The sequence below is a fragment of the Athene noctua genome, chromosome 5 (genome assembly GCF_965140245.1).
Source record: "Athene noctua chromosome 5, bAthNoc1.hap1.1, whole genome shotgun sequence".
Taxonomy (NCBI): domain Eukaryota; kingdom Metazoa; phylum Chordata; class Aves; order Strigiformes; family Strigidae; genus Athene; species Athene noctua.
Genome location: NC_134041.1, coordinates 22940598 through 22951954, shown reverse-complemented (window position 1 = coordinate 22951954; position 11357 = coordinate 22940598). Strand labels below are relative to the sequence as shown.

Here is an 11357-nt window from a genome sequence, read left to right as displayed (position 1 = left end):
GCCAGGGACACTACTGGGGCCCCTGTTCCCACACCACGACTGCCCTGACAGACACTGCGAGCCCTTGGGTGCACTGAGAGCCAACAGCCGCCCCCAACACCTGTGCACTCTCTCCCACCACAAAAGGGAAACAGCCCTTAAAAATACACCTTGACCTCAAAAGTAGCAAATCCAAGTGTTCCTCTTCCATTTGCTCCTCCAGACTGGGTCACAACAAGTGCTTTTGGCCAAGAAGACATTCTGACTCAAAGCAAGGGCTGCACTCTGGCATCTACCTCGACATTTTCTCACGGCTGACAATGAAATTGGGAAAGCTGCCAAGTCTGTACATCGTCTGCCTAATTCGCTGAGGTATTACAGAATGAGCAAGCCTAACGCACCACAGAGTCAAGGATATGCTGTGCCTCAGCCACTGTCCTCGCATGTTTCTGTGATGTGGGAAATGGAGTGCTGCATTACCTTAAAACCCAACACTGCATTGCCACCAGTTACGATGTGATAAAGTTACAGTCCAACACAGCAAGGAAAAAAGTATTCCTCTTCAATTTGATTGCCATTTATTAGTCACCAGATACAGAGAATCATTCATGCTTGAATACCAGGGAATTGCATAGGGGGGAAAGAGTAAATGTACAGAGTAAACAGAGAAGGACATTTCTCCTGAATTATAACTTGGCATTAACATGAATTGCAACAAACGGATCTTCGGCATTGTTACTAATCTGGAAATTAGCCATTCCATCACCAGAAACATACACCTGTTTTCCAGTACATTTGTTGCCCTCCTTTTGTCCAGAAATAACATCACAGTAGGTACCAGCAGGCAGTCCAGTTTGCAAATTGACATCCATATTCCTATGTGAAAACAAGTGAATGCTATTTATCCATTGTTTTCAAAACCGGTATTTCAAACTGGGTGTAGGGTTTTTGAATTTGTTGCTACTCCCCTTATTTTGAAGGGAAATTTAAAGGTGTGAGCTTTCTGATCCTATCCCTGCTTCCCGCCCTATGATCCCATTTTGGCTCTCTAGACCTGGCATGCAACTGAATGTCTCTAGCTCAGATGGTAGTGATCGCTCCATTAGGAGAAAATGACATTCCCCTTCCCATCAGGAATTGCTCTTGAGGGTTGCTATACTTCTTTCTAGGGACACGGTCTCTCCCACTGACTTACCAGTCATCATTATTGAAAACGATGAAGCCTTTATTACCACGGCCAAAAGCAACTTGATTGCTGCCATTGTCCCACCAGTTGGAGAAAGGCTGACCATCCACCACATTACGGAAGATAACCATGTTCCTGAAAATGCAAGGAACGGCTATCACTGTGGCTGCAAGAGCTCTAAAGCCACAAGGAACAGGATGCAAAAGCCACTGCTTTTACTCGTGTTTTCTCCACAGTGTCCTACTTTATTTGACGCCAGCGATGTTCACAAACCCAGTCGTTGCCACAGGTAGTGTCTGCATTGATTGTAACAGGCTTTACTGACCCATCCGAGTTACTTGGTGGTCCAATCCAGTCATTGACATCCTGTAACAAAAAAGAGAAGTCTATAACTTCTTCCTGAAAATGCAGAGAGCCTATCTGCAGAGAAAAGCTGGATGGAGCATCAAAGTTCCACCTGCTAGATCCAGCAGGGGACAGAGAAATCACTCAACAAATTTAAATGCACTGGACTGCAGCTCTGGGCCTGTTTGGATCCTTATTCACCATGAACGTATCTTCAGTGTTACAAGCTTACCCGTCCATTTACAAAAGATCTTGGCCAGCGAAAACTTGACATCACACGTGTGAACCCATATGGATGAGCAAGCATGAAACCAACTGCCATTTTATAAAGCCTGTTTGTTAGACAGAAAAAGTAGTGAGACGTGGAAAGAGAAAGCATGCCGGAGAACTGAAAGACAAGCAAGCAAAAGGAAGAAGCATCACCCAGACAAGCAATCCTTTACCTGGGGTCCCAGAAGGTTAGAATGGAAGCTCCACCGGCCCCATGCCCCCGCTGGTTGTCGTGATTATCCACAAAGACCAGGGCTCTGTCGGAAGGCATAAAGCCCCAGCCTTCTCCCCAGTTCCTAGCCAAAAACACAAAGACTTGAAGCTACCCTGTCAACCGGTGTATCCAGCGTATCCCGGGTAAGTTGCAGCACCTTCAATCTTACTTTAAGTAGGCCATCTTTTCTCCATTCCACTTGCGGATCACTGTCCCCAGTTTTGCACCGTATTTGAATTCTGTCACTCGGCCATTTCCAAAGTAGTCACTGCCTTTGATTGGCTCTCCGCCCAAGTCAATTACCTGGTACACAAAGGACAAACTGTGCATCTGTTCACATCTCAGAGAGACAAAAAATGCAGTGTACAGTCCCCAACACTAGTTTTTGCTTTACCTTTAGAGAAAAAATATTCAAGTATGTTTATTTCTGCTGTGTAGATTAACCCAAAGTCAGTATAATACATGATGGACACATGTAAATACATCATTGAAGAAAGAAAATGTAAAGTTGAATGAGAATCTGTTGAGAAGGTATTTTTAAAATGCAAAACTACTTAGGTCTGAAGGGCTGCTCCAGATAGCTCTTTCTGGGGTAAAGTTGGATGAAGATATAATCCCGCCATTCCTCTGAAGGAGCAAGGTAAAAGAGATAGCAAAACCAAAGAGAAACATAAGCAAAAAACCACATTACCTCCTGGTAAATGAAAGGTTTTGTTCCTGCAGAAAACCATTTAGTATTTAAATTTTTCAGCTTGTCCAGAAAGGCTCTCATGTCCCCAGGCCACATATGCTTGGCAGCATCAATTCGGAAGCCTGCTACGCCAATATCAATGAGATAGTTCATGTACTCAGCAACTTTTGAGCGTACATAGTCCTTCTCCAGGGCCAGATCAAGAAGGCTAACCAAGCGACAGTCCCGGACCTGTATAATAAAAAAAAATAATTACTGAGGTGCCACTCTGTCAGCTTGTAAAACCTGTCAATGAAATATTTGCATGTTTTGAGACATAAAATCAATTTTGTTTGGATATCTCATTTGCACAGAAGAGAATTATGACAAAGTCTGTGTGCTGATTTTGGCTGGGATAGAGTTAATTTTCTTCCTAGTAGCTAGTTTGGGACTACAATTTGAATTTGTGCTGAAAACAGTGTTGATAATATAGGGATGTATTTGTTATTGCTGAGCAGTGCTTACACAGAGTCAAGGCCTTTTCTGCCTCTCATCCCACTCCACCAGCAAGTGAGCTGGGGGTGCACAAGGAGTTGGGAGGGGACACAGCCAGGACAACTGGCCCCAACTGACCCCAGGGATATCCCACACCATATGGCATCATGCTCAGCGTATAAATCTGGGGGAAGGAGGCAGGGGACATTCAGAGTGATGGCACTTTTTCTTCCTATGTGTCTGTTATGCATGATGGAGCCTGGCTCTCCTGGAGATGGCTGAACACCTGCCTGCCGTTGGAAAGTGGTGAATGAATTCCTTGTTTTGCTTTGCTTGTGTGTGTGGCTTTTGTTTTACCAATTAAACTGTCTTGATCTCAACCCATGAGTTTTCTCACTTTTCTGATTCTCTCCCTCACTCTACCAGGGGAGGAGTGAGTGACTGGCTGTGTGGGGCTTAGCTGTCAGCTGGGGTTAAACCACAACAGTCTGCACGAAGACAGAAGTAAACTTACTATGCAGCACGATACTCCAGTTAGGACAGTTGGTGAAGGATATCACCTCCCTGTGCAGATGTCATCAGAACTGAGGATGAGAAACAGCACAGTGTACTGCTGCAAATTGGCCAAAGGAAGAGCAGTAACCTTGAGAAAGTCACTCAACCAGAGTACCACCTTGCACTCCTGTCAATTTTCCAAGTGGGCTCCTTATCAAGATCAGAGGAGTTTACAAGCTAGAAGAAAGAGCTCACCAGCTGAGCTGAGTACACTGGGCTCAGTTCAGGAGCAAACTCCTGCACATGCCCATGTGAAACATTCAGGGAGGGTTCTTGATTTCTCAGTACTTAGGGTATTTTGCACCACAGGTACCTTTCCAGTACCTGTGTTCACTACTTCATTCACTTGTCAGGTGACTAAGCACAGGTTTTGTGAGAAACTACTCCCTTTGTTTGGCCTTACTCTAATGTTTACTCAACAGGTTAAAAAAAAAAAAAAAAAAAAAAAATTCAAACTTTTGCCAGAGAAAGTTACCTGATACATATCACCATAATTTTCAATATCTCCACTTCCAGTTCGACATTTGCCATCATTGAAATCCCAGCCAGAGTATGGCACAGCTGGAAAATCTCTGCTCCCAGCATTAAAATAGCTTCCACAGGTAGAATGTGTGCCTGAGCCACCTGCAGCCCCACACATATGATTGACAACAGCATCCACATAAATATGAACCTGGAAAAGCAATAAGTGCATTTCAGGATGTTTTATAATGATGGTGAAGTGGTAGCCAGAGTTCTATCACATCACTATTAATTCGATCTTTTTTTTTTCCCCTTCAGTTTGTTCTCAGTTTATGCCTCCTTTGAGGACAGCAGCAGTAACTTCCCTCAGCTGACAGAGCACTTCTTGCCATATCAGATACAGATTTTCAAGGCACTTACTCCAACATTGTTGCATCTGGTCACCATGTCTCTGAATTCATTTTCATTTCCTGATCGAGTGCACAGCTTGTAGCTGATGGGCTGGTATCTTTCCCACCAGGGTCTGTTTGGGTTAGTAATGACAATATTTTCATTTGGAGGTGAAACCTATAGAAGAAAATATGTGCTTTGATAAAGAATCAGTTGAATTTATTTTAATGTTTTAAGGGCAAAATCTGTGCTCAGCACCTCTACCCTCAGAGACAGGCTAGCACCCAACCCAGTCTTTCTCCCTCCCACAGCACAAGCTCGGGTCTGTGAGATGTCTGTCTTACAGACTGGCAAGAAAGAAGTTGTCTTTTATTCCTGTGGGCTGCTCAGGTCAAGAATGGGCCTGCTTTCAAGGACAGGCACATGAGAGAGCTGAAGTCACCGAAATTATTTTTACCTGGGATGGTGACACCCTTAAGGAAAGACTTATGCACTTCCCTCAGAACAACGTAAAGAGGAAAACTTAGCTTTGCAGGGGATGCCTGTCAGAGGAAAGCATGGCCCTTTGTAACTGATATGCTAGAGATACAATATCATTCATTGGCCCTGCAGGCTCCTGTGTCTAACAGCCGTTACTACTTCCGTCCCTCCTTTTCCAACACTAAAGTTACTCAGAGCTGGCTGTCCCCGATTCAGGCATTTTTATTAATTAATCGAATGCTACAGTGCCATTTTCCTACCTAGTCACAGACAACATACTTACCTGAACTCCTCCAAATCCATTAGGAGCTAAATAGCGTTCACATTCAAGAGCAATATCAGCCCAGCGCCATTCAAAGAGATGTACAATAGACGTCCTCCCAGAGAGAGTATTAGGGTTGTACTGTGCCCAGCAAAACCCTACAGCTGTGAGTAGGAGCAGGACTTGCATGATGACTTCAGTATAAGGCTGTGTCTCTCTACTGGCAATTTATACTCCTGCAAGATGACCAAGTTCCTATTGCAGCTGTCAAAATTCACACAGATCGATGCTATCAGTTATTTGGCTAGCAAGCTCGATATCATTCTTCTGTTTTGTTTTTTCCTGGGTTGCCTAGCAGCTGAAGATAAAATACTTTTTCACAATGATTACGCATTATCATAAACGAAGCAGTCTGTGAACAGTGCACCTAAATTCAGAATTGCACTCTTTCCAACCATGTAAACAAAGATACTTTATCAAAAATGTTCCAAAACATAACACATAGACCCTCAAAGAGGGCTCTGGAAGGTAAAAGGAAAGATAGGTGATTAAAAGACAACTGGAAATCTAACAGCTCTAGGAGAATGCATGAGTTTGCCAGCTATCAGAGATGTCTAGCTCTCAGAATTAGTCCCAGCTCAAACCAAGGTACCTGATCAGCCACTCTCAGTCAATAAGAGATGTATCACACAACACATCATGGGTCTTCACCAGGTGAATCACATTTGTAACTAGAAACTCACTCCTTTTCATGCCTGCAGTTTTTCTAGGGTCATTGCTGAGTCCCTGCTAGTAACTGTTACTGGTTCTCTTCACACAGTCATGCCGAGCACCTGTCGCTCGACCTGACTGAAAGTCATCAGAGCTGCAAATGCTCTCCTCTCCAACAGACAGGCTGCATAAATGTCATGGTTTAAGCCCAGCTGACAACAAAGCACCACACTGCCACTCACTCACTCACTCCTCCATGCACTGGTGGGATGTGGAGGAGAATAGGAAGAAAAAAGTAAAAACACATGGGCTGAGATAAGGACAGTTTAATAGGACAAAACAAGGAGAGAAGAAACAATAATAGCAAAAACACTAATAAAAGAATACATAAAGCCAGTGATACACAGTGCAATTGCTCACCACCTAGAACCCAATGCTTGATGCCCAGCCTGTTCCTGAGATGCAATCTCTCCACCCTCTGGCTACCTCCCCCAGTACATATACTGAGCATGACGTCACAGAGTATCAAATACCCCCTTGGCTAGTTGGGTCAGTTATCCTGGCCGTATTCCCTCCCAGCTTTTTGTGAAAATTAACTCTATCCTAGCCAAAGCCAGGACATTAACCACCTCTTATTCCATACCATCTACATCATGCTCAGATCCTACACTTTCCAATTAATCACCACCACTTTTCCTGTCAGAGAGAGAGAGAGAGAAAAAGATAGATAGATAGATAGATAGATAGACAGACAGACAGACAGGCACACAGGTATCATTCCCTTAGTCTATGAGACATCCCTCTAACATGTCCATTGAGTTCATTTAACCCATGACTTTGGGGCTCCATTTGTTGTAACATATCGTTTCTCTGCCATTTTCTGGCAGTTATATTATACAGTGGGGTCTCTTCAGCACACATCACCTCCTCCTCTGGTGATACTGTGAAAGCTTTGCTTTCTGGCCAGTCCTTGATTACTTCCAAAATTCCTGGGTCACTGGGGTTTCCTATGCAAACCCACTGTGTGATCAGTGTGACCCACTTATTGCATGTAGCATCAGTTGCATGGTGTGTAGAGGGGACCTTCCCTTTGAATATCCAGCCCAGCACTGGCAGTTGGGGCGATAAGAGGAGCTGTGCTTCAGTACCAACCACTTTGAACTCCTTCCTATGCTGCCAATATCTTTTTCAGTTGGAGTACAGTGGGCCTTGGATTCTCTGTATCCCCAGCTCCAAAACCCCATGGGTTGGCCTTGGGTACCCCTGTGTGCTTTCTGACAGAGACTCCAGGTAGGGCCATTCTCCCCAGTTGCAGTGTAGAGCACAATTTTAACATCTTGTCCTGCCTAGACTGGCCTGACGGCTAATGCAATAACTATTTCCTGTTTAATCCGTTCAAAGGCTTGTCATTGCTCAGGACCCTATTTAAAATCATTCTTCTTCCAGGTCACTTGATAGAGAGTGCTTACAATCAGACTGTAATCTGGAATATGCATCCTCCAAAAACCCACAACGCCTAAGAAAGCATATGTTTTTCCTTTTTGCTAGTCAGTGGGGACATAGCTGCTATTTTGTTATCACATCCATTGAGATCTGTTTACTTCCATCTTGTCATTTTATTCCTAAAAAGTGGACTTCCTGTGCAGGTCCCTTGACCTTATTTCATTTTATGGCAAAACCAGCCTTCAGAAGGATTTGAACTATTTTCCTCCTTTTCTCAAAAACTGGTGCTGTGTTGCCCCATATGATGATGACATCGATGTATTGCAGGTGTTCTGGAGCTTCACCCTGTTCCAGTGCAGTCTGGATCAGCCTATGGCACATGGTGGGGCTGTGTTTCCACCCCTGGGGCAGTTGATTGAGGTGTACTGGATACCCCTTCAAGTGAAAGCAAACTGTGGCCTGCACTCTGCTGCTGAAAGGTTTCTGAAAAATGCATTAGTGATACCACTTTTGGCATACCACTTGGATGCCTTCCTATTGAAGTTCTAGCATATCCAGCACGGCAGCACTTAGCCACAGCGTGACTTCATTCAGGCCACAATAGTCTAGTGTTATTTTCCACTCTCCCTTAGATTTTCACACTGGCCATATGGGACTATTAAAGGGTGAGCGAGTTTTGCTGATCACTCCTTGGCTTTTTAGTCAATGAATCAGCTTATGCATGGGAATCAGAGAGTCTCAGTTGGTACAATATTGCCACTAGTGCAGCATTGTGGTAGCAATTGGCACCTGTTGTTCAGCAACCCCACAACAGAAGGGTCCTCCGAGAGACCAGGCGAGGTGGACAACTGTTCAATTTCCTCTGCCTCCACGGCAGCTATACCAAAGGGCCATCTGTACCCTTTTGGGTCTTTGAAATACTCTATCCTGAGGCAGTCTATGCCAAGGATGCACAGGGCCTCTGGGCCAGTCACAATGGGGTGTTTATGCCACTCATTTCCAGTTAGACTCACCTCAGCTTTTAATACAGTTAGCCATTGGGATCCTCCTGTCACTCCAGAAATACAGATGGGTTCTGCCCCTTTACAGATTGATGGGACCAGGATACATTGTGCACTGGTACCAACTAAGGCCTTACACTCCTGTGGGTCTGATGTACCTGGCCATCCCTTTCCTCCACCTGACTGGAGGCAGGGCCTCTCTAATCCTGGTCATAGTATTCATTACTCACTTTTTGTTAACATGAATCAGAAGTCCCTTCAAGAGGATCAGAAGTGAGATCAGCCCTTCTACTCTGTCTGGGGAACTGCCCATCAGAACCTGGAGAGGCATTTTTCCAGGAAGAATCCCCTTTTGTGATTGTTTATCCTTGCAACTCACGTACCTGTGCCTCTAGGGTCAAGGTAGGTTTTTCCATCCCACTTCCTCATGTCCTCTCTGTGGTCACACAGGTAAAACTACAGGTGTGCACCTTCTATATCCTCTCTGGATCAGAAGAACAGTTACTCCTAATAGCCAAGATACGGGCCTGCACAGGTGGTGAGTAGGACATATGCTGTTTGAATAGCTGGAACTCCCAGACAGTTTCTCCACAGCCGAGACACAGGCCCACAGGGAGAGAGACTTCCTTTGTATTGCTGGAGCTAGCCAAATACTTCATTCACCATTTGTCCTTTCCCTTCTTTCCAAGACATTACTGCTACTGAGCTGGCATACGCAGTGGTGTGCTCCCCACCCCGGCCCTGCCCCTGCCCCTGCCCCTGCCCCCTGCCTCAACAATCTGACCTGTAGTTCCCATAACCCTATTCAAGTGATAATCACCAGTAGCGGTCATAATGGATGCATCTGGTCATGATGGCTGCATCCAACTCAAAATTTGGGGGAGACAGATAACAATACAATAGTCAAAGGCTAATTTGAACAATGCACCCACCTAACCAGGGTGCTGGTCAACGTCCGAATCAAGCCAAATTTGGAAGAAACTAAGCTCTGTAGTCAGTATGTAAATATGACTCTGAGAAGGAGTTTAGAAAGCAAGGGGGTCCATTCTGAACCCCATGACTCAATGGGAGGTTCTCCTTGACAGTTTTGTCTGACCCTGTCCTCTATGCAGTTAATAGCAAAAGAACCTTGCCATCGAATCATGTTAAAGCACTGTTGCATTTACTATCAAAATTTGTTAAATTGATGTTTTAATTCAATAAACATACTGCTACTTCTCTCTTACAAGTTAAGTGCATCACTCCATCCGCGACAGCATACGATGGTGGCGCACTTTGTAGAAACCTCCGCCACATGGTTTGTGTGTGTTGGAGTTCATCTGGATCTGCGGGTAACTGCTCGTTATCTGGATCATTATAAATCACCTCCAGCATGGCTAATTCCTTCAGGTACTGGATACCTCTCCCCATGGCAGTCCACTTGCCTAGGTGACACGTAACATCTTCCTTGAAGGGGTACCTTTCCTTCACGCCTGACAGAAGTCACCTCCAGAGGCTGAGAGTTTGTGTCTTTTTTCCAATCACCCTGTCAATGTCCCCCTCACTAGACAGGGATCCCAGCTCCTTGGCTTCTCTACCCGTCACTGGAGCAGCCAGGTAACAGTGTGCTCGCCTGGATGGCAGCTGAAAACCTTTCACATATCTGGCAGCTCACTCAGGGATAGGGATCAGGTGTTTATATCTGGTTCTGCCTCTCTTCCTGTTCTTGTGATGACCCTGGTTCATTTTCATCCCTCACTAAGTGAACTGATTTTTTTGTGTATTTCTTCTTCTATATAGGGTCAACTGATACCAGCACAGGCTAGTATCAGCTGGTTCAGCTACAGTGTCTGTCACTGGGGTTTGAGTAGCCACAGTGCCTGTCTCCAGGGTTGGTGTAGCTGCTGTGCTTGTCACAAGGGTTGGAATAGCCACAGTGCCCATCAGCCTGTCTTCCCTCCCTTCCCTCTAAGAGTGATGCATAATATCAAGTAGGTACTGGCCAGGGACCCAGACAGTGCAATAAATTGTGCCTCTTTAGACCAACCACAGCATTTTCCTTTCAAATAGTCTATCACTTCACCAGGGTCTTGTGGTTGTTCAGGAGTGAGGTTCCAAACCATTGGAGGGGAGAAGTTCTCTAGATACTTGCCCATATTCTTCCACTTACCATGCCATCTCTGACTATCCAGCCTTGGGGCAGATCTCTGGGAGGTATTCTTTAAAAATTTTTGTGTAACTCTAAACAAGACCTGAGACACATTCAGGAGACATAGCAATACAAGCATGCCAGTTCCAATAATATTCATAACCCTCAAAAGCTGTTGTAATTAGCCTGGGGAAGTGAAAGACCAGAAGAAAGTACCCCCCTCCTCCATCTTCCCCATAGATTGGGTGTGATTACTAATAAATTCTGAGAGGTGGCCGAGGTACGCACCTGACAACAATGCCCCACACAAATACCACACAACCTCACGACCAGTGGTGTAATCCTATTGTAAAGTGACATTACCCAGTACAGCACAATGATAGTCCTGATCCCTCTCCCAGAAGTGACAAACATCACCACAGGGAATACATAGTGCATATAAGGATTTACATAACATCACCATGTGAAGAAATAAACCAAGACTGTGACAATTGACTATTTAACTAATATAAGAAATACGTATATCAAAATTGTTTTTACACTCTCTGGTCAGATCTGTCATTATCTCAACGCTTCATGTCTCATGTTGTGGTTTAAGCCCAGCTGGCAACTAAGCACCACTCAGCCACTAGCTCACTCCTCCCCTCCACTGGTGAGATGGGTAGGAGAATAGGAAGAAAAATGTAAAAACTCACGGGTGAGATAAGGACAGTTTAATTGGACAACACAAGGAGAGAAGAAATAATAACACCAATAAAAGGATATA

At 44.7% G+C, this 11357-nt stretch overlaps 1 protein-coding gene across 1 annotated transcript; it reads right to left on the bottom strand.

Moving 5' to 3' along the window:
* Positions 1–540: 540 nt before the first annotated feature.
* On the bottom strand, positions 541–5497 carry LOC141961357 (pancreatic alpha-amylase). The gene is made up of 10 exons (XM_074908214.1): positions 5330–5497; positions 4597–4743; positions 4190–4387; positions 2686–2916; positions 2164–2297; positions 1954–2076; positions 1743–1842; positions 1410–1531; positions 1175–1300; positions 541–855 (listed from the first exon to the last, which is right to left on the bottom strand). Exons 1-10 carry the CDS (start codon positions 5495–5497, stop codon positions 666–668), a joined length of 1539 nt encoding a protein of 512 aa, XP_074764315.1. The 3' UTR covers positions 541–665.
* Positions 5498–11357: the final 5860 nt, after the last annotated feature.

Coding starts and splice junctions, on each gene's coding strand:
- LOC141961357 (XM_074908214.1), bottom strand. CDS start 5,497: ATGCAAGTCCTGCTCCTACTCACAGCTGTAGGGTTTTGCTGGGCACAG. Junction 1,843..1,953: donor CTAACCTTCTGGGACCCCAG/GTAAAGGATTGC, acceptor TCTAACAAACAG/GCTTTATAAAATGGCAGTTG. Junction 1,301..1,409: donor CATCGCTGGCGTCAAATAAA/GTAGGACACTGT, acceptor TTGCATTTTCAG/GAACATGGTTATCTTCCGTA.